This window comes from Pagrus major, chromosome 20 (assembly GCF_040436345.1).
Source record: "Pagrus major chromosome 20, Pma_NU_1.0".
Classification (NCBI taxonomy): Eukaryota; Metazoa; Chordata; class Actinopteri; order Spariformes; family Sparidae; genus Pagrus; species Pagrus major.
This window is the reverse complement of record NC_133234.1, coordinates 15898914-15922863: the sequence shown is the minus strand read 5'-3', so window position 1 is coordinate 15922863 and position 23950 is coordinate 15898914. Positions and strand designations below refer to the sequence as shown.

The following is a 23950-nucleotide window of genomic DNA, read 5'->3' as shown; positions in this document are numbered from 1 at the left end:
TACTATTTATTTGGTGGATACCAGAAGAGGAGACACACTGTGGCCTGTTTTTCTGTCATTATTAGAAAACTGTTAATTAGAAAAAATGCAATTATTCCCATGCAAGTGCACACAACAAAACCATGGCTAACCAGGCTGCCAGTCTGTTTTTCGTTTCTGCCAAAGAGTATCAAGATTGTCAGGAGGCAGCCTGTCTCCAAGTGACGGAAATGTTTCTACCATTAGATTCCAAACATTTGTCAGGGTGTGTGTTGGTCCTTTAAAAAGTCTTAATATGTCTTCTATTCAGTTTTATAAAAAATGAGGACTAGAGATCCACCATCACTGATACCGATACTGATTATTAATAAGCAAGGAGACTGATTACCGATATTTGGGACTGATACACATTTGCAGTAAAAATGAAACGCTTAGTGTCAAATAACCAGTGATGGAATGTAACTAAGCACAGTTTACTCAAGTACTGTACTTTAATTGTGTATTTCCATTTTCTGCTACAGTACACTTCCACCTCTCAACATTTATTTGATAACTTTAGTTACTAGTTGCTTTGCAGATTCAGACTATTCAGTGTTGATAGGCTAATGCTCGTGACGTGTAACCAGGATGCTGCATCATAAATGTATTTATTTTATAAGGAACTGGGCACAAAAACTGCTGATACTGATAATCAGAAAAGTGGTGAATAATGGACTAGTCTTAATCATTTAATAGTCTTAAATTTGAGTCTTAATTGCCACAAACATTTCAGTTTTGCATCTTGCAATTTCTTCTTGTCACAATAAGTCCACATTTCTGATGTCATCTTTAAATCTGATCCTGATACTGTCTTTTTACTTCATACTTGCACTTAAGAAAAACAGGATTTATCCTAAATTTGATTCAAATCTATCCTTAAAAGGCCTTTTAAGGCATTACATTTAAATGTCTGATACCTGTAAGCATCCTGATTGAGTTATTTAAAGGATTTTAAGGACATTTTTACATCTGTATTGAATGCTTCCTGTGTGTGTGTCCATTGTCAGGGTCCAACACATGGTTGGTGCCTGAGACCAAAGGTGCCGTTCCTCAGGGAGGATACGGCCACAGCAGCACGTATGACTCCGCCAGTGGAAGTGTGTATGTTCATGGCGGCTACAAGGCACTGCCTGCCAACAAATACGGCCTTGTTGATGACCTCTACCGCTACGAAGTTAACACCCGGACATGGTAAGTCAACAAATATACAGACGCACCTTACATATGCTGCCTTCTCTTATTCAGTGTGTATACATGTCTGTGTGTATGACACTGTGTTATATGTCGTCTTGTCTTACTTGCCCTTGTCATGCACATGTTCCAGGTTCATTCTGAGAGAGAGCGGATTTCCTCGGTACCTGCACTCGGTTGCGCTTCTCAGCGGCACGCTGCTCATCTTTGGTGGCAACACGCACAACGACACGTCACTCAGTAACGGGGCCAAGTGCTTCTCTGCCGACTTCCTCGCTTATGACATCGGTAGGACTGGGATTATTCTTGACATCATGCCACTGTGGTTTTATTAGCAACTTGAGCAATGTTTGGTAAATGTCATCCCATTTTTAGCTTGAAAAAATATCTTATGAATAGTTCTACTTCTATTAGTCAAGGACAAGATTGTTTATAATGTGAGATGTGTGTGGCTGAAGTGTTTTTGTACATGTGTGGGTTTTTAATGGAACAGTTTTTGAGAGTTGTTAGCCAGTATTAAGTACAGTACAGTACAGTAAAGCTAGCTAATAATGCTTCGGTTTTTCCCTCCACTTTAATTATTATTCATGTTATTCTCAACAAAACCAACATTTTTTAAGGAATATACTGTATCTCATATTGGGGGAAAAAACAGCACAATATATTTTACTGCATACAGGGCCAAGACGGAAAGTTTACCTAGATTTGTCTGCTCAGTTAACTAAATAAAATGACAGCTCTGATGTTCCCTTATGTTTTCCTCAGCTTGTGATGAGTGGAGCCTCCTGCCGAAACCAGACCTGCACCGGGACGTCAACCGCTTTGGTCACTCTGCTGTGGTCAGCAATGGGTGAGTCTCTTTCTCTGATGGACTAAAACACACTGGATAGATGCTTCATGCAGTCAAAACAGCTTTTAGTTTTTCAACAAACAAATACTTTTGTGTTGCTAATCCTGAAAATGTGACTACGAGTAATATCATTTGGTAAACCAGGTGTTGTGTTGTTGCTGAGTTGTTTTTTGTCCCCTTCTGAAGAATTTCATTAAGTGGTGAGTGTTTTTCTTTATTTTGTCCCTTACTGTTTACACACTTATGTTTTCTCTGCCAGGTCCATGTACGTGTTTGGGGGCTTCTCCGGTGTGCTGCTCAACGATGTGCTTGTTTACCGACCCCCCAGCTGCCAGGCCTTCTTGGCAGAGGAGGGCTGCGTGAAGGCAGGCCCAGGGGTGCGCTGCATCTGGAGCAGGGGCCGCTGTCTCCCCTGGGAACCCAGCATGGCTAATGGAAGCCTCCTTCCTGCCCCGTTCTGCCCCACTAAAGCTGGTGAGGAAAACGTCCAAACCTTTTTCTGTACTTTTGATTGCTTTAATTTTGGATTGATTCCTCTTTGAATGACTGGTGGTTCATGTTTTCCTCACCTTTTCCACACTTTTCCATAAACTGAGAGTTTGAAAGTAACTTCTTTTCTATTGCTCAGGACTTTTTCTTCTTATAAATGAATACTTCTCATGACCATATCCACTCTCCTGCATTGTTTTTCCTCTCTTTATCTTTTTAGTCACAGTAGACGAGCGGTGCTACCGGTTCTCAGACTGTGCCAGCTGTACTGCCAACACTAACGGATGCCAGTGGTGTGATGACAAGAAGTGCATCTCTGCCTCCAGCAACTGTACCTCTGTGAGTGCTCCAACAGGGGGCGTCAGAGCACTTCTGTTCTCGCTTTCAGCTTGCACACAAACACATACAGTACACTTTTGTAAATGTTTTCTCTTTTGGGATATTGGGGCATATTTAATGGTGAAATCAAGAGATAAGCCAGGATTTAAAGGTTGATTTTGGTGTCTCTGTTTATGATGATTTAACTAGATTAGGTTACACACTTCCGTGTCGAACAGGACTGCTGTGTATTTGAGGCGAAATATATTTACTTGCATGGGTTTTCCTCACAATTCTACACTTCCTGTTTCACCTTAAATTGAATGCTTGTATTAACCGCCCTCTTGTCTTTTCTATTGTCTCCTCTCTTTGTGTAGAACGTGAAGAACTTCACCGAGTGCCCGGTGCGGAACGAGCAGGTGTGCAGCAAGCTTGCCAACTGCAAGAGCTGCTCGCTGAATCTCAACTGTCAGTGGGACCAGAATCAGTCAGAGTGCCATGCTTTGCCTGGTGAGAGGATACCTTTTTTATTTGAAAGCTATAGTCCTCACACGTGCATGAGAGGCAGATTTTTAGTATCTTGCAGTCAAGGATTTGGAGATTAGGAGACAAAAAAAAGATAAATATAATGTTTTGTCTTCTGTATGTAGCCCATAAGGGTCTTGAACAATCGTGAGAGTGAACACCTCATGAAATAAAACACCCACTTATGTTAAGAGACAATCTTGTGGTCACTGTGATGAACAAGTCCACTGACATTCAGACGCAAAGGGAATATAAAACAAGTTATTCATTGATTTTTAAAAAAAAAATTTTAATCAAGGATTTGTAGGTTGAATCTCACACTGCACATCAGATTTAGACACATCATCAGATTTGCAGAGATGTACTTTCAACATGTCATCCTGATGTTGTTTATCAGGTCTGGCAGTATATTTAGTTTGCCTCTCACCCTCTACCCGCCTGTACCCGCATGGTGACTGAGGCTGAATCTGAAGAATTGCTGCTGTCACTTTATCCATAATTTTCAGTTTGTGAAGTCTTGTCGCCTAAAGACTCGGTGCAGCGGTGGGAGTCGCAAATCACATGTGTCTGTGTGTTTGTGATGCCTGAAAGGGAGTCTCGTAATGATCCACACACGCACGTCAACATACACTTGCACACATACATCTGAATGAGCCCCCACTGTATTTCTTTATCAGATGCAGTTATTAACAAGCAATTTGGAGTCCAAAAATCACTCTCCAAGGCAAATAAGTGCTGATAACACCCCTGCTAAATCTGTGACATCCACACACACAACACACACACACTAGGTTCCAAATCTTGAGGCCCCTGTGGTTTGGAAGAAAGCAGGCTCCCTTCAGTCTGCTTTAATGGCTGTATTCTCAACATGAGGTCTTATTTTCTTAGAGTAGGGCACCCCTTGTTGAGCAGTATTTAATTAATGTTCTGATTTAAAGTGGTTGTAATAAATATTTTTATGACAATGTGAAAACAGTGTGACAGGGGTCGCTTGTAGTACAGAGAGTTATCACCTGAATCTGCAGCTCCCCTCAGGTTTACGCAGCTTTAGAGAGAGTTTCGGCTCATTGTTTACTTTACTATTTTGATTCACTATAGCTGCTCTCATAAACCCCTTTTCCATCAACATGGAACAAGCTCCGGTCTGGAGGTGCACCTAATTTTAACTGATTAAGAGAAAATTTGGCTTCTACCTGGAGCCAAAAGATAGCCAGTTCTCTTTGACCTGTAGTGCAAACTTTAGTGGGTGTGTGTAGGGATTCAAATTTTGCCTTAACAATCAATTATTGGTTAATCATTAAGAATATATGAAATATGTTAGACAAAACTGTTTTAACTACTCACATGTTGGGTGCAAAAAAGAGCAGATAAACACCAAGTTACTTGATTGATAAACTAAATAACACAAAAATAATGACTTAATCTAGGGACTCTGATTAATGATTAATCATCCTTAGGCGTGTGATTTGCTACGAGTTAGAAAGAGAGGATGGAGAAAGCAACAGCGTCGAAGTCCAGGGAGAACTTGCTTTTTGGGGGGCTACAATCATCTGTAATTGCAGAACAAAAGCGAGCAGATTATCGGTGCAAGCTGGGATATTGCTTCTACTGTTTACTTCCTTTGTGAACCCTCCATTGACGACACATACTTCATTGCAATGGTTCTGCTCCACTAGTATAAAAGGCGGAATCGTTTGCTGGATAGCATCAAGGAATGATCCTGAATGGAACTGGTCCAAGAACCAAAGCTAATTTGGAGGAAAAGGGTACAAGCGTTTTTTTTTTAACCCTACAGCAGACATCTGTTGCCTGCAATAAAGCTCTAAAAAACTCACTATATACTTCCCTCTCAGCACCGAACAGCAGACAGATACAGTTAGAGACTAACTTGTGAACATAGTAGAGCATTTAGCAGCTAAAGAGCCAGATATTTTCCTCAAGAGTTGGTGGAGACCAAAAAGCAAAAAGAGAGAGTGAATATTGGGCTTATATCCGCCAGGTGGCCATTAACATGGCTCCAAATGAAAAACAATCCTGCTCTGAAACTGCTGGATGTGTAAATAAGCAACTGATTCACATGTCATCATACTGCAGCCCAGCAGTGTAGCGAGGGTTGGAACCAGGTGGGGGAGGCCTGCCTGAGGATCAACTCCAGCCGTGAGAGTTATGACAACGCCCAACACTACTGCAAGAACCTCAACGGAAACATCGCCTCGCTCACCACCTCCAAACAAGTGGACTTTGTGCTTGAGGAGCTAAAGAAGCTGCAAGAACAAGACAAGGTAAACATAGTTAAGTCAACAAATGAAACAAACCTGCTAGAATTGTAGTGAAGAGGGAAATAGACCGTACGTTGTTGTGGACAACATGCCTACCTAGAATACTTGAATACCAAATATATAAAGGTATAATCAGAAGCTGGTGTATCGACAGAAGAGAGCAGAGCAGAGAGTTATTATCTGTTCGTCGAGCCTGTCAGTAACTGATGAGTTATGCATTCTGAGATGATTTTCTCCTGATCAGTTTTGTACTTGTGTGCTGCCCTGATTCCTGTCTGATTGCGTCTCTGCTTTTAGCTTGTGAAATTTGTGTCTTTCAACCATTTTTCATCAATTTGTTTTCCACTCGGCTGTGCCACAAACTGTACGGTTTGTTTACGATTATGACGCAGTTTCAAGTAGGTGCCGACGCCAGGCTTTAGTATCTGCAGATACAGTGATAATCACACTTCACTTATTTTTTGTTTTGCCTTGTTTGAACTCTTTTATCCTCTGCTCTATCCTCTATCACAGTTTCTTCTTTATATAACAAACCAGGGCCACATGCTGGCAGTCTCTCCGCAAAATCAGTGTGTCTCAAAATGTGTCTGTCTGTTTGTTGCATTCGACCGGCCTCGACTTCAAATTTTCAGAGTTACTAGGCTCCAAATTCTTCAGTCCAGCTCATAAAATGTAACTCATAACTTCTGATTTGTTCCTACTCCTAACAGCATCATAATTCAAACCTCTTCATCTTTAATGGAGATGATTAAATACGCTTTTGGGCAAACACACAGTCTGTCATCCCGCCACAGCTACATTTCCCAAAATTGTGGAACCTACTGATGATTTTAGCTTGGTCATGCCTGCTGTGTTTGTGAGGATATCATTTGTTGTCTGTCTGCCGGGTTGAAACTCGCCTGTTTGTTCCAAACACAACCTTGACGTGCCATTTCCCATCATTTTCCGCATTACATTAAAAGTTGAATCCTGAAGGCAAATAAGTAATCATATCTGTGAAATTATTCTCAGTAGACTTTTAATAGCATTCTTGCCTCCCCAGGTGTAAATGCAGTAGCCATTAATTTCTTAAATAGCATGATGGAGCAGAAATGGGGGGCACAGTTTTATCTTAAATTTGAATACCTAGTGGCCTCATAAAGCCCTTTGCCATTTCTCCACAGCGGTTGTCTCCCTGGGTGGGCCTGAGGAAAATCAACGTGTCATACTGGGGCTGGGAGGACATGTCCCCCTTCACCAACAGCAGCCTGCGCTGGCTGCCTGGCGAGCCCAGTGACTCTGGTTTCTGTGCCTACCTGGAGGAGCCTCAGGTGTCCGGACTTAGGGCCAATCCATGCACTGCCACTGCCCACGGCCTCATCTGTGAAAAAGCTACAGGTGAGAAAGACACACATACATTCTATATGCTCCATCTGTTTAGAAAAATATTGACATTACACAGGAGTAACAGTCTGATTTGACTCATTATGCTTTCCTTCCTGTCCAGGAAACCCCAATCAGAGTTCCCGTCCATCCTGTAAGAAGCCTTGCTCGCTGCACACCACCTGCACCAACTGCACCAGCCAGGCCATGGAGTGTATGTGGTGCGGCAGTGCACAGCGATGTGTCGACTCCACTGCATATGTCATCTCTTTCCCTTACGGCCAGTGTCTGGAGTGGCAGACTGGAGACTGTGTGGGTAAGTTTCTATATGAGGCTCCTTTGTATAGTCTGGCATTATAAGCTTCCCCATATTGGCTTCTGTAAGCAGTCAGTATTCATCAGTGAGAGAATAGGGAGGTAAAGGCAGCAAACGGCTTGAAGTGGAAGGTGTTTGTGTCAGTGGGTAAATGGTATTAGTTTTCTGTGATTGGCTTTAGAAGCTGTTTCTGGGTTGTAATGGCCAATTACACCCGTAGGTAGTTGCCCCAACTGTTAGATTTCCCTGCTGACCATGCAGCAGATGGGAATGGCTGCACATACAGTAAGGCTGCATGATTATGGAAAAAACTGACTGGGATATTTAGGGTTTCTGCCAGATGGAAAAAAAAAAAAACTCAAACAGGAATTTACACCTGATTATTTGAATAGCTCAATAGTGTCATGGTAGGCTGATGTCACCATGGTTTCAACCACTGAGTGGCAAATTTGTTAATATTCATCAAATGCTGTAATCTTAACGTTCAGCTGGAATGCCTCAAAAACACATCTAAAATGTGAAACAGCTGACTTAATGCGCCTCACTTGACACTGCACGAACGATGTGACGATTAAACATGTACGCATTGCAGCTTAGACGCTGAAGTGATATACTTTGTCGCCCTAACATCCAGAATGGTAACGTTTATGTTATTGTTGTCGTTTTTGGAATGGGAGTTAAGAACAGAGTCACTCAAGATGTTTTCAAATAAGGCAGTTTTAGCAACTAAGGCTGACATATTTAATTGTCAGCCCTCAGGCCACATCTAGCCCAGAAGCAACCTCGGAGTGGCCCAGCATAGATGTTGATCAATAGCATTTTGAATTAAAAACCTAATTTTTTTGCAGAGTGAGTGTCCTCGCCTACTTCTCATCTCTGTTGAGAGTTGCACATGCACAGTACTGATTGGGTAGCATATATATGCATCAGGTATCTTTCACAAATCAACAATTTCTCATGTGATGCAGTTCTGACCTCGCTTTGTAGCTTTCTAAAACGTCTTTAACTATTGAACATTGAACTATTCAGTAACATACTGTCGTCCTTCGAGTAACTGAAACACGCCCAGTTGCCTATGATGCAGCACTTAGAATTATCCTGCGCATGCTTTCAAGACAAACAGCAGCAAACAAAAGGGATTACTCATCATGGATGGATAGATACGGTGATAGGCTAAAATTCAAACATGAAACAATTTCTTGGAACATGTCCAAATGTAAATTAAAGACGTCCTGGACACATGCAGAGGTAAACCTGTTAACATCAGAGAGCTCCCTCGCTTGAAGGTCAGTGTCGCTCTTCAGGGTCTCTGCTGTTCTTCAGCATGATGTATGAATTTTACCCATAGTTGTGTCAGATCATAAAAACATCTCAGATCAGTTTAGACCAAATTTATTGAGCTGAAGGGTACAGACTCAATTTAATTTGTGTCAGCCGTTGTTGGGTAACCCAGAGACGACTCTGTACACTGTGGGGTGTTTGTCTCAAGGAATTCGTCCCTTCTGGCGTGAAGGACAGAGAAAGGGTATCCTATAAATTCTCTGTATCCCCCTCTCTCTCTGTTTGTTCTGCTCCTTCACATTCACTCTCACCTACTTTACTTCTTCCCTCCTCATTTTCAGTGCAGAGACGAGCATGCTTTATGCTGAGCACACAGCATAAATGCACTAAAAGCCATAGACCTAGGATGAAATATTCAGCAGTATCATCGCCTGCAGGGGGGCTTTGAAAAGGAAGATATGTGGGTATTTGTTGCTCTCTGTAGAGAATTGTCTCATTTTGCAGATCTGAGGTTGTGATTTACCAAAAGTTGGTTGTTTGTTGCTTTGCAGTGATGAATAACTTTATTTATTACAGCAGTTCTACTCATCATCTCTTGTCACGATTTAAACACTTGTCATCTGCTGATTGCGGGGTGCATTAAAAGACGTGTCAAGACACAGAAAAATCTGACTTTGCTTTTCTGTTTCATCGAGATGGGTCAGAAAAGGCAAATCCCCTGAAGCTACATTTAGTTCAGACAGAATATTGAATGCGCAAGGTCAAGTTGTCTTTCCCTTTGCCCCTCATTGCATTTTTCCATGGTCCTTGATTTGATCTCTTATATCAGGACTGGCCTGTATTCTTCCTGCATCACTGTTATAGCTCCTGCAGTTGTGCTGTAGGTGTACAGTAGGTGAGTAAAGCTGAAACGGGGCCAATGTCGACACTCATATTAGGAAGGAAGACGTTTTTTGCAGTGATCACTCAAATGTCATTATCAAACACATGTTTAATTTATTTATTTATTATAAAAACTGTATAAAAACCTCTAAAGAATACTTGTTGATTTAAAGCAACACTTGTCATCTGCTGATTGCAGGGCACAATAAAAGCCATGTCAAGACACAGAAAAATCTGATTTCATTCACATTGCTCTCAGATATCGACTTGGTGAGGTTGTCATTTTGATCAATCATCTTCTCTGTAAGAACACTCTGTAGGCAGCCTGCAGAAACAGATGGAAGCAAATGTAAGCACAGGAGACTGTGAACAATAAATTGATGTTTGTAAGATGTGATTACAGGAATACAGGTTATATTTTCTGGAAGATGCGAGACTTGTCTGTTGTACAGACCCAGTCATAAACACCACCCAATTCATACAGCAGCTCCAGGGCATCAGATTTAGTTGTTCCTGTTCACACATATATTGATTCATCTGTCAGAATCTAAAGCTGAAATATGCAAATTTAGTTTCCATGGCAGATTATTTATTTCGACATGAGTTTTTTGCGTGTGTGGCAAAGACAAACGTCCTCATCCAGCTGCTGCTTTTCTCAGAATGTGATGTTCCCGAGAAATCTGCCACTTTACGTCCTGTCGTCAAAACAAACTTAAATGGCCTTACTTTGTGCTGATTGCCCTTGGTTTCACATCCATTAGCAGAATAGCTGGAGATTTGTTTGACATAAACTGAGGTAAAAGCACTCAATGTTTGTCTCTTTAAAATAGTAGCGGCACCCTCCCTCACCCCCCTTCTCTCTCTCTCTCTCACTGAAGTGTCTGCCTGGCAGGCAAGTGGCGACGCTGAAACTTGTCAAGCAATTTAGTGGCCTGAAAGTTCGTCCCCCAACTGACAAAACAGCATCTAAGCGAGGTGCCACTTCACACATCACATTTAAGCCTTTCAGCGAACTTTGCTCAAATTACAAACTTTTTCGCTGGCCCTGGTTTGCTGGAGCATTTTCAGCCTCGTTCTTCGGCTTTTTCCCCTCTCGGTCAACTGTTCAATGCTCAACACTCGCCTGTAATCGGCTCTCAAATCTGTTGCCCTGACAGGTCACTACATGATGAGGACAATCAAAAGATCTTTTCGCAATTCATGCAAGGGAATTATTTTACCATTATACGGTACAAATCCTTGGTGAGATCTCATCTTGAATTAGCAAGTTCAGTCTGGTGTCCTTAAAATTAATTAAAATATATATAAAGACTCGAGAAGGTTCAGAGTAGATCAAGTAAACTAATTCCAGGTCTGACAGAGATGTCATTTGAAGAGAGGTTAAGAAAATTACAAGTGCCAAGATTGAAGTCTATTACGTTGTTCATCATTGAATCTATGATATCACTGCTATCAGGTGCGAGTGAAGCAGGAATTCCTTAAAATGATTCTCACCAAAGTGTTTCTCTGACAAAAGTAAAAGCTTCTTTACACGGAGTCTGACATGGAGGAGTTTTTATCCTTTACCAGAAAATGTTCAACAAATTTCAATAAACGATCACTTCGTTTTTTTTAGCAAATAGCGCATTAATGTTAAGGCGAAGGAATGACTGAAGTTAGAAAGGCTGGCATGCTCCAAAATAAAATCCTGAAAGCAACATCCTTCAGCATTTCTGTTTGCCGCAGCTCTTGTTGTTTTTAGTGCTTTGCTGTGAATGCTGCTGATGTTTCAAGGTGACAACCCCGGTAAATGGTAAACAAACGTGAACATGAAAAGACGCGGACAAATGTGGCGAAGAACGAAGGAACGTAAACAACGTAGTCAAGTTAGAGGTTGAGTTTAAATCTTTTTGAAATGCAGCAAACAAGTGCAGCGGTAACCAGGGCTGGACAATATATGGATATTGCATCGTCATCTAGCTATGAGACTATATATCTTCTTAGATTTTGGATATCTTTATATTGTGATATGACATCAGTGTTGTCTTGTCCTGGTGTAAAAGGCTGCATTACAGCAAAACGATGTAATTTTCTGAACTCATCAGACTGTTCTACTGAAGTGCTTATGAAGTGCTTTTGAGGGTATTTCAAATTATCGAGATATATTGTGTATTGAATTCTGCTTTTAAGGCCACACTGCCCAGTAATGGGAGCTTTCAATGATACTGGTGGGCACTGGTGGTTTCAGGGGGGTGATTGCCTGAGTACGCCGCTGCTGATGAGAAGTACAACATAAACATTTCACTCTTCGTTTCTACTTTTTAGCCCAGAACTGTTCAGGACTGCGGACGTGTTCCCAGTGCTTGGAGCAGCCCGAGTGCGGCTGGTGCGGAGATCCAACCAACACGGGCAAGGGCCTGTGCATGGAGGGCTCGTACCGGGGTCCGATGAAGAGGCCGGCGAAGCAGGGCCAGCAGAGCCAGCAGTCCCAGGACATGAGCCTGGAGCCGGGCAGCTGCCCCAAAGACAAGGGCTACGAGTGGGCCTTCATTCACTGCCCTGGTAAGGGATCCACTTCCTGTTTGGCTTACTGAAATGGCAGATCGTCATGTGAAGTGTGTCTTCTTGAGAGATTATTATTACCTATTGACTGTCTTAAGTTTAAAACGATGTTCTGATGGAGGATTCCTGTTACAGCTTCCTCTATGCAACTAATCCCTCCCTGCTGACTGTATGCAACCTTATGCTTGTGTGCCATTTAATGCTTTCACCAAGCCCATACAACCACATCATGTAAGATGATAATATACTCAATGCTACAGCAGTTGTAATTTGAGAATGTGAGGCATGCTTTTTTGCTCAGTGACTCAGTGGTATGAGTAATATTTAAGAAACCTGGGAAGTCTGACGTCAAATGTAAAGACTTTGGGCGATATTTTGCCTCAGTATGGGTTTAAACCTGCTTTCACAGCTTCGCATATGTGTTCTTTTATGTAAGAATACATTAAATGCATAACTTGTAACAGTAAGTATTTCTCCACTGTGGTATTGCAACTTTTACTGAAGTAGCCTTTCTCACATGATATCAACATTTGTTTTTTTTCCATGTCTGTCAAATGCCTAATTTGTCTTTCCAATAAGACACTTAGATATAGGTTCATTAAAAGTTACAGCCATTGGAAATATTCTAAAAGGCCAGTCCTATTAAATAATAATTAATTTGACGTGGCAGACACAAGCTACTGACAGCTCTAATGGGTCTGCTGCTTTTCTAGGAAGCCACAATGATAACAACCCGAGGTGTAAGATTTGTTGGGCTGGTGACAAGTCGTTGTTGTTTACCAGCTACAGAGAGGATGTTTAAATGATTGTGTGACTTCGTGCTAAACTATTCAAAAATGATTTGCACTTGCATGACTAGTATAACACACAAAAAGGTTAAACCTGGTGTAGGCGTGATGTGCTCACTGTGTCCAGATCTGGAAATTCCTAGTCACTGTTTTCTAAATATTTATCTGAAGGGTCTGCAGAAAGAGGAGCCAGTGAAATTCATTACGACTCTGAAGCGACATTAATCTTTAACCTCTCTCCGTCTCTCTCACAGCATGCCAGTGTAATGGCCACAGCACGTGTGTGAACGGCAGCGTGTGCGAACAGTGCCGTAACCTCACCACCGGTCCACACTGCCAGACCTGCATGCCTGGTTACCATGGAGACCCGACCAATGGGGGAAAATGCCAGGGTGAGTGTGAATCAAAACGAGTTGTTCTTGCAGATTTGATGGCTTTTCTTGTGTCAACTGCTGTAGTTTAACCCCAACCCCCCTTTAACTCTTCCTCAATCAATCTGTATGTATTTCATTTCAGTTAACAACATTTAGTTTAAACAACTCAAATTAAATCCTCTATTTATTTGGACCTGATCTGCAGTGGTAAATGAAATTGTTAGAGGAATGTTATCTAGTTGCTTGAGCAACATTTAGTAATACAGCATCATAACCAACAGAGGGCACTATTGTGTATTGATTAGAATTTGTCTGCCCTGTTTGATTAATGGAAATATTTCTCCATGTGCTGGTTTCCTAATGTGTTGACAGAAAAACAACTAAAAGCAAAACAGACGTGTGGACGGTGTTGGTTTATTTTCGCTGCGGCGACTCAGTCAAAACACCACTCTCACTCTCTAAAGATGGTGAAACATCAAGATTAACTGTACTTTCCTCGCTTTAGAGCGAGTGTAGAGCAGATGCGGCGCTCTGAGGGAACTGCGGGTGAAACTGAAGGTCAAATACTGACATCTTGTATTACTGTGGTTTTTCACGCCTTAAAACGCTGCTTTGTTGGAAATAGAAATGCGTCTACATCTTGTATCTTGATTGATACACACAGGCACACACATATGGGACTGTTTAGCCTTACGTAACCCTGGCATTATAAAAATCTGCAGTGATTTACTAATTTTCAGGGGGTTGTTATCCATCTCTTCCTCTCTGGATGTCAAACTGTTTTAATTGAGTTTTTCTTAGCAGCACATGATGCAGATTTATTATCTGTCCCCTGCTCAATGCACATTAAATTTCCTTGACTGATGGCAACCCATAATTTATACGGCATTATTGTCTCCAAAGCAAAAGCATGCAATGTTTGCTGAGTTTAATTTGGAGAATGGGTACAAACAGCAAACTAACCATACACGTGTGTCAGAGTTGTTGATAAATACATTAGAGAATGAAGGAAGACTGGTAGTAGAGCTTCGTCGTCAAGAGGAGATTTAGACACACTCGTCTCTTATGAGGCATGAATAGCATTCCTGAGAAATTATATGGAGGCTATTGTTTGAATTGGGAGAGACATACACACACACAGACACACACACCTGGGAGCTTTACGGTCTCAGATACCATCTGCTAATGCATAGGCTGTAGCTATAACCTGTAAAGTGAAACTACACAGGTGAACATCTGTGAAGGGAATAGTCTTCTTACTCTTTCGGAGCCTGAGGACCAAATGACTCAAACTCATTATGTGCCGTTACCACATGCAAATACATCCATGTTTTTTCTCCTTGATTTAACACCTTTAAAGGTGCACTGTGCAGTTTTTGGGGGAGGAATTTAAGAAGGGAAAAATCTTGAGTGATTGATTCAAGATTTTATTCCTAACCCATGACTGAATAAACAAAATGTCCTCAAAGGAAAAGACAACTCCATACTGATTTACTCAGTTTATGTTTAGCGGACCCTGCCACCTTTTTAGCTGCAAACACTGTTTTGGGGACCTTGACGTTGGCTTGTATAAAAAGTATTATTGCAACAGAGTTTACACAATGCTCTTACAGCAAAATACTAAGAAGGCAATATTACAGAAAGTCAAACAGAGGCAAGAGCAGATTAGGCTAAAATTAAGATAAAGTTGAAATTTAGACTATCAGAGTAAATAAATACAAATGAAAAGGAGTGAAAGACTTTAATGTGAAGGCTGGGACTCTATTGCATATTTAATGTTTGTTGGCTTCACAGTCCGATTAAATCTCTGTTTTACCAGCTGTCAGGAACAAGAAGTGTAGGAGAACGTGCTAAAAGCAGCTCTATCACCTGAAATATTCATATCAGAGAGCTGCTAAGAAGAAGGTGTAACACCGGGAGGGGAGACTGTGTCCACTGACCCTTCTGTTATCCCCCTTCTCAGTGTTTTAAAGCTCAGTCAAGTGAGAGGAAGGGGTCGTTTTTTTGTGCAAACCTGAAAGGCTGCCATACTAGAAGCACTTCAGAAGCCAATTTGCTCGTTTTTCACACATCTATTACTGCACTGTTTGTATTCCACGCGCACACACGTGCGCCTAGCGGGTATCCTGATGTCCCATCTGAAGGGAGGAGGGGGGCATATTTTTCTCCATCATGTATCAGATCTATGAAGTTCAGCCAATCTTTTGGGAAATACACTTGTTTACCATCTTACCCAGATCGATATCAATTTCATCTCGGCGTGCTCAGTACAGCAGAAGTGGTGTTGGTAGACTAGCTTAGCACAAACACAGCGAGCAAAGGGGGAACTGTTAGCCTAGTGCTTTAAAGTGGGGATGGTGCAGACTGTGGGAGCTGTCGGCTTTATTGTGCCCCCAGGAGATACCCAACTCAAATTTTTCATACAGTTACTATGTGCAGTATTGCAATAGTTTTGTCTCGTATTTTTCTTAGGCACCATTGTTAGAATTGACTCCTTATACACTTAATATTTACTTCTCTGTTGTTTTTATTCTAATGTTGTTGTAATTTCTGAGCACAATAATTCCCTTTGGGATGAATGAAGCTCTATTATATCTCTTATTTTCATGATTAACCAACTAATCGTTTTGTCTATGAATAGCTAAAAAAAATGCTCATCACAATCTTCCAGAAACCAAAGTGGCTTTCTTTGTTCTTTAAATTGCTAAAACCTAAAACTTTTAATTAACTATCATAAATGACAAATAAATGAAGCAACTCCTTAAATTAAAAGGCGTTCTTGATAACATTCAGCCACCAAAAAGCCATTGCATTCACGTCTCAACATGGCTGTTGTTCGAATCATCTGCCCTCTCAAATAGTTGCCTGTCAAGTTGTTACCCTAGCTAACGTTGTTAATGCTAGCTAGTAAACATTAACATTGCTAACGCTAGCTAATGTTAATGCTGCTAACGCCAGCTAGCTAACATTAGGGCAGTACAGTATGCTGGATGCATATTTTTTTTGTGTTTTTCCACAAACTGGCAACTATCAAGACCGTTGATGCTGACGAACCTTGTTAGAAACTGGAACCAACCGTCAGAATTCTTGCACAGAGATAAACAACACAATCATTTTGGACCCAATAAACATTGTAAAATTATTGATTTACAATCATAATATTGTTTTTAAGGAAAAGAAAACTTTTATTCTGCGTCGTTCTACACTTAATACATTAAGCTCTCTTTACATATTTATTTTAATAATGGTTATTATTATTATTATTAATAAAATATTTTTGATTTGTGTTATTTTTTTTAAATGATTTGTCTACATAAAATGTTATCAATATGACCTTTAAACTCCATTATAATTGATTACCACATCACCTTCAATCTAGTCAATGAATCAACGGATCATTTTCTAGCTCTTATCTTGTTTCTGAGGTTGGGAATTGCTAACTATGAAAGCACATTAAAAAACAAACCTTCACTTTCTCCACATCTCCAGTGTTGTTTAATCAATATTGTCACTGTTCCCTATTTTCTCCCTTTGTTACACACTCCCTCTCCCTCCCCCGTCTTCTTCTCCATCTGTGTTTTTGTCGCCTCTTCCAGCCTGTAAGTGTAATGGTCATGCAAGTGTGTGCCAGGTGTTAACTGGCAAGTGCTTCTGCACCACCAAGGGGATCAAAGGAGACCAGTGCCAGCTGTGAGTACTCCAACCACATGCTTACACACACAAACACACATACCTATAACCATGAGAAAACAGAACCTACCCAGCATGCTTGTAGCATTTTAAATGGTTGTATTTTTGCAGCATTTCCTGAATTTTTATTTGTACGACATTAGGTCGTGGTCAGTTCAGCGTCCCTACACCCTGTTCCAACTGAAATTCTCACTGACTTAAGGTAATGTCAATCAAAAGTGAGTCTCTGAGCCGTCTGTCACCGTGCCAGTAATCACTTGGGATGGAGCCCTGATGAAACGCTCGGGGCTATTTTAAGGGAAACCCATTTTGACAAGTGAGACAGATACACACGGGAAGGTATTGTGTGCTGTTTATGAAATTTTGCCTAAAAATAAAAACAGGATCCCGGTTCTTCGATTCCAACATATTTATATGATCCGTCTTCATGGACACAAACACAGAGCTTCTGCTAGATTTTAAAGAGGATAAATACAGATTCATGACGGTCAGAGTGGAACAAGTCAGCCCCAAGCATTTGATTTAATCGTACCAGACAAAATGATTGATAACAAGGCATTTAACAATTGACAGTACATCATAATGGTTGGCTGGTAGGCGACCCAGAGGAATTCTTTTTTCTTAAGTGATAACTTTTAAAAACATATCCGTAAAGGAAAAGTTCACCCAAAGAGGAAAATTAAGTCATTATCTACCCACATCTGCCAACTACTTGTTGTTGTTGCTCCACCTACATCTAGAATGCTGCAGTGCTGTTTTTCGGGGGTAGATAATTACTAGATTTTCTTTTTTTGGTGAACTTATTATTTAATTTTGTACAAATACTAGATTAGGATTTTTTTTTCTCCCCAAGTGGATCACTGCGTTCGTCTGTTTAATTCTGTCTGTCATGTTGAAGCAATTAAGTTCTTTGGTATTGGAGTGCAGTTATTGATAAGTCAGAAAGACACTAGAAAATAAGTAATTTATTTAATACACATTAAATGGAAATTAACTCGATTTAATTTTGAATCATGACGTTCGCTGACTTCCAGGAACCATTATGTTTTAATTATATAATGGGATTCATAGACTGTGACAGATCAAATAATTAAAATGACCTCTAAAGTGATTCATGATTTTCACAATGTGATCATGAGCATTGTTTTCCGAGCTCTTCTGATGCGGAGGCTTGGATGCGGAAGTGATTTGGTGGTGTGAAAGCAGAGAACGATCCATCGGCAGTACATCGGCCAGAAACTCCACCTCTTGCAGGATTTCTGCTGATGCGGTGGATGCCCCCCCTGGTGTGGGCGGACCATCTCTACTTAGCTGTCTGTTTTCCCAGTTGTAAGCAGAATGGACACTGATGTTTTTAATACCCCTAATGCATGAAGAGTGATGGAGGGGTCACATACACACCCACACGCATGTTTTTGTTCTGGAAACATGCCCTCAAAATATCTCTGACGTTGTGTGCTTGGATCAGAATAATGTACCCGCTTTTGCTGCATTCGAGGTTTTCGTCATCTCATCCCACACAGTTCACGCCACGTTTATCACACTGATGCAATTGAGACATCTTCTCGCTGAATACAATTTTAGTCAGCAAAAGTCACATACAGTTGTCATGACACCCTTAAAGATGCCCTGTGGAGTTTTTACAGACAAGCTGGTGTTTTATCTACACAATCAAAAATCTTTTAACATTTGAAATTAAACAATCCCACCCTGATAGTAAAATTGTACCAGGCACATACAATGTTACATCTGTCCCACATACAGCGTGGAATCATGGCACTTGGGTGGTCCACTCATTTGCCAGAACTGAGCCACAAGAATGGAAATTAACTGTGGGCCGGATTTGGGCCAGTTCTGGTTTATTCGGTTCGCTCTTGGGTGACATACAGCCACGCTATGGCCTGCTTGTGGCTCAGATCTGGCACACAGGGGTGGACCACCCATATGCCATCATTCCACGTGGTATGTGGGCCGGACAAACGTGTCTGGTGTGGGCCAGATCAAGGCCACATCAATTTTGCTATCTGGGCATAGTCTTGTATGTTTGTTGTTAATTAGCAAGAATGAAATAATCATGATCAAGATATACAATCAAAATTAAACAAAGTAGGTGCCGTGGGTATAAAGTAAATATGTAAAGAGGTATTTTGCTCGTTATGTAAACCATGTGTTCGCATTCCCTTTCAGAAATTGGCCTTTGACGTAATCTACTACATTTTCATATATAACTACATGTACATTTTTGTACTCTAAGTGATGGTTGATGAAAGTAGTAAGCCAACCTGTAGGCATATGAACAAATATTTTGTTTTCTTAGAGAAATCCTCAGTCGCACAAGAATAAACTAGGAGATATTCTGAGTACTGTGAGACTCCATGTTGGAACAGAAAAAGAAAGTTTACCAGCAAAGTTAATCTCTTAGAAACCAAAGGGAAATGACGTCAAAGCCTTGGCGACATCTTCGCAAAATGCAAGAAAAGCCATCGAGTGAGAGAACAGATGAATGTGACGAGAGCACGAGAGAAAGAGGGGGTGAGGAAACGGAGAGGAAACAAAGGCAAGCGCTCAGAAGGAAGCGAGGCTGCAGGAGAGCGAGACCTCTCCAAAACCCTCATCGCTTTCTGTTGACTTTGACAGTAAATAAATGACAACTTTGCACAAATGTCAAAACGTCACATTAATTTGCCATACCAGATGGAATGCGGTGCAGCACAGGGCAGAACAGCACTCCAATAGCAGGTGGCTAACAGTTGATTCGAATGCCTCGTTTTGAGCCCACAGAATCAAAATGAGGCATCGGAACAAGCCAGGCACCAGCAGGCCAATCATCATCAGCCATTTCGTGGGAGGATGTGCCCATACAGGTCTGGAGCCAGCTATGGGGAAGGTTCCTGCAGCCCATTACTGATTATCGGCTTAAAATTTAGCCAGCAACATAAACCACCAGAATATGTTGTTAATTCAGTCCCATTTACAGATTGTAATTAGATCAACAACCGCTGTTTCAGTGCTGACTTTAATCTCAAAATCAAGATACATTTTCACATTAAAACTTGTTCGAGTAATCAAGTAATCCCTTTTTTTTCCCCCCCAAGTGTAATTTAATTAGCGTGTCTGTGTGTGTGTAATGACTAGCAGTTGAGGTGTTTGCCGTTCCCCTTTTTGTAATGTGATTTCTGGTATCTCATTACATGTAATCAGTGTCTCCCCGACCGCTGTCAGCCACTCACTCGCACCGTCCCCTTAAACAAAGACCTCTACACAAGGGTACGCTCGTCTCTTCAGCAGTGAACACGAAAGTACACACGTGCACGCTTTCACACATGCGTGCACCGCTGGCATTGCTGCCATTAGGACCTCCGAATAATAGCCGCCGTAATGAAGTGAAGGGTGCACGAGTGCAGAATGGAATTGTTTTTGAAAACAAATTGATGAGGTCGACGCTGAGTTACAGCGATGAGTCAAACAGGGAAATATTTCTTATTATAGCGCTCATTTGGATGCATACATTATTCAGGACTCTTCTTGCACATGTGTGTGCTGGCTCCAGCCTGCATATGTGTGAAGGGCAATTGCATAGGTTCACAGCACATTTCTTCTGTCTGTGTGTGTGTATTTGAGGATGTGAAATCACTGTGTGTGCACCATCGCAGACAAAGGTCCATGTGTAGATCAAATTAAGATACTGCGCAGGGGGATCGCCTCAAGTTCAGATGTGTGCACACATGCATGCAGGTGTAGATTAAATTAAGATACAGCGTCGAGGAGTTGCATTATACACTTCACCATGAGTGCTGCGTGCGCACGTGTGTGTGTCTATATGTGTGTGCGTGTGTATGTGTTTTGCCATCTGCAAATGCCAGGCGGCTGAAACGCCCCAGGAGTGATGTTCTGCAAGGTTCAAAAACCCTGTGGTGGCATTTGTCCTCTGTCCTTTGTACCGTGGTAAAAGAGCACTCTACCCTGTCCTTGCCGGAGCTGGCTCGTCCCCAGCTCCGTGTCCTGCCCCCATTAGATCATCCAGAGCATTGATGCCTGCCCGTCAGGACTTGCTGGTCAGATATAGATCAGTCGGGTCAGGTAATATTGTTAAAACATGCATGTATCTTGGAGTAGCCAGGAGTTTCGGATGACAGTAAAAAAGACATCAGCCCGTAGTGTTGGGTTTAAAAAATGTTCAGGGTCTGAAATTAACACCCACCAAGCACCAAATGCAGGTATTGGTTTTGGTGTATACTGACTCTCTCTCTCGTGCTCGCTGTCTGTATTGGAGTTTCACACACATGGCACAGGGACAAGGACTTCGTGTTGCATTCAGGTGCACCTCATAAACTCGAAAGTCTACCTTGCTTTGCACAGCAAAATGCGTGGCCGCCATCGGGAACTTTATGGTGCTTTCCAGCGCACCTTGTAAACTCAGGCGTACAGCTGTCGTTACTTTCCTGTTCTTCGACTACAGCGTTTTTAATAATTAGATGCTTACATAATAACAATATGCCATGAATTTCTCCATCTTGCGATGGGATCACTGACCCGTGAATAGTCAGGAGTCATTACTACTTTATTAAAGGCGCAATATGTAACAATTGACCACCTGTCAAATTCAAAACAAATAGGAGGCAGCAAATTGCTAGAGTAACCACTATCTGCTAAGTGTAGCTGCCGTTAGCTGGTTGGCTCATTTAGCCTTGCAGCTAGCAGTCCAGTCTAGGAGTTCATAGAACCAGGGGAGTGTTGGTGTTCACAACGCTAGGAGCTTACGATTAGATGGGTCAGTGCTATCTTGTTAGCATGCTAATCTTAAATTCATTTTTTTTATGTTTTTAGCTAAAATTCTTACATATTGCACCCTTTTAAGAGAAGACTCAATACTCATGGCTCAATTTTAACTGGATCTTCATTTTGATCTCAACTACATACCTTGTATCTTGCACATGGTGACGCTATCACGCTGACATAATCTGACCACAGACAGACGCATAAACTATTACTCAAATTTCTCAAAACCGCCTCTGTGCCAGTTCCTGCTATTAAAGGTGTCTCCAGGTCATATTATGTCACGATGACACACACAGACTCACAGAGTGAAAAACGATACCAGCTGACGCTGTCGTGGCTGGGAAATATAGGGTCATGTCACACTTCTACAAACTATTTATTCTATATTCTGACTGTATTTCTCCCTGGTGATATTTAAGGTGCTAGAACACATCGGGCGTGTTACCTCCACCCGCATCAGACTGGCATTTTTTAGTGTAGCTCCGTTGTCGGTGACACCATCTGTCTCGTGAATCCAAAATGCTTCAAAACAACCGATGCTGGATTATTTTTAAAGGCATAGTCATGTAACATCTCCAACAGCCACCTCCTCCTTCACAGCATTCATGTCTCTCGGTGGGTCTGTCTTCACTCTATGTCTCTGATGTCCACAGTTTATTGGTTGTCTGTGGAAAAAAAATAGACATCTCGTATTTTACACTTTATTAGTGAAGTTCTAGCGCTTGTGTTCTCACAGAAAGGGGATGATATAGTTGTTCAAAGGGAATTGCAGGCAGTTGAAGATTTACAGACAGCATGGTGGGATGCATTTAAAAGGGGACTAGGGACACTGTAATCCAGTGAACATGGCCATATGTTCCTCCTCATTACATGCCTTTGGAAAAGCCTGATAAAACACCCTCATGCACACACCCCTCGCAACACTTGACGGCACTCTGTGGATGTTAACAGATTATTTTGCTCAGTGGCACTTCATTTAAAAGTCAGACTACTTTGGCTGATGCCATGATGTCTCTGATTGTGTGTGAAAATTGTGAATAGTGTTTAACTGCAAGGGTTTGAGCAAACTGCATGACCTTGCGGAAGCTAAGAAACACTCATGTCCTTGCACAGGACAAAGTCTGCGTAAATGTTAACATACTCGGTAGAACCAAGTTCAAGCTGTAAGTGCAGCAGTGACGCACGGTGAGATTTTAAGTTCTGCATCTTTTCACTGTCAGGAATCAGTTAGTGTTTGTGTCTGCCATTCGTGAGGACAGTGGCGACGTCCGAGGCTTTATAATGAGAGTGTCTGTCCACTAACAACAATGGATCGGAGGCAAATGGAACCCAGTAATTGTCCAATTTTCACACCATGTTTAGCCCTGGGTCAGGGCCCTCATTAGCTGGAGTTATAGATTCATTGGCCCTGGGCTTACAGTCATTTCACACTTGCAACAAACACAAAACATGGGTTAACCACAGGGTAATTATGTGGGTTTTTTTTTTTGCATTTTTGTGGATCTAGAATTCAAATTATGTTTACAGCTTTAGTTTTTTGGGGGAAATTACTACTTTTTGTTTACTTCTTATTTATTACAGTTATGATTTGTTATTTAATTGTCGTAAGAAGTGGAACGAGTATTTTTTGCTTAACTGGGTCTTTAAAGGGAAAATCAAATTGCATTTTTCTTTTCTCGTAAAGAGCCCTCTGTCACTGTGTACTTCATGTATAAATGAGTACATGTAACAGTAAAACACGTTTTTAAAATGTGTTTTGTGTATAACTCTAACAGAATGAACAGCATAATTACAAATGAAAGGTTACATACCTTCAGTGTACTTTTTTAAATTAGGAAAGCCATGACTTATAACTGTACTCGGACAGAGTGGACTGATGCAACAGCTGTACTGCTGTTTTCTGGTGAAGAGATTTGGTTTTTAAGCACTTACACTTGCAGTTCACATCCTTCTTTAGCTTTCGTTTTTGTTCTTTTGCAACATTGCATTTTTATTTTTATTTCGCTATTCATGGTAATTGTTGTTAAAGGGTAGCTCCACCAATTGTACACATTAAAGTGTGTTAACATGCCCTGGGGAGTACTACTGCATATGTGGGAAAAAACGTAGTATGAAGCCTTTTTTTGGTTGGTGTGGAAGGCCCCTTTCGCCAGTTAAGAAAAAACTATTTATGAAAACTTACCCTTGATCAAAAATCTATTTATATATAATATATATTATTATAACATATTCCTGTGGTCAGTCATTATTTTGATATGAAAAGTTGT

The 23950-nt window shown here is 41.2% G+C and overlaps 1 protein-coding gene across 1 annotated transcript in view; it reads left to right on the top strand.

Moving 5' to 3' along the window:
- Nucleotides 1–23950, top strand: part of atrnl1b (attractin-like 1b) — a 75460-nt gene that overhangs the window by 12960 nt on the left and 38550 nt on the right. Inside the window, exons 9-20 of the mRNA XM_073489459.1 lie at nt 1026–1209; nt 1343–1497; nt 1975–2059; nt 2319–2533; nt 2769–2887; nt 3244–3376; nt 5486–5673; nt 6834–7047; nt 7157–7348; nt 11816–12052; nt 13095–13232; nt 16811–16904. Of these exons, the coding sequence (XP_073345560.1) occupies nt 1026–1209; nt 1343–1497; nt 1975–2059; nt 2319–2533; nt 2769–2887; nt 3244–3376; nt 5486–5673; nt 6834–7047; nt 7157–7348; nt 11816–12052; nt 13095–13232; nt 16811–16904 (1954 nt within the window). The remainder of the gene's footprint in view (nt 1–1025; nt 1210–1342; nt 1498–1974; nt 2060–2318; nt 2534–2768; nt 2888–3243; nt 3377–5485; nt 5674–6833; nt 7048–7156; nt 7349–11815; nt 12053–13094; nt 13233–16810; nt 16905–23950) is intronic.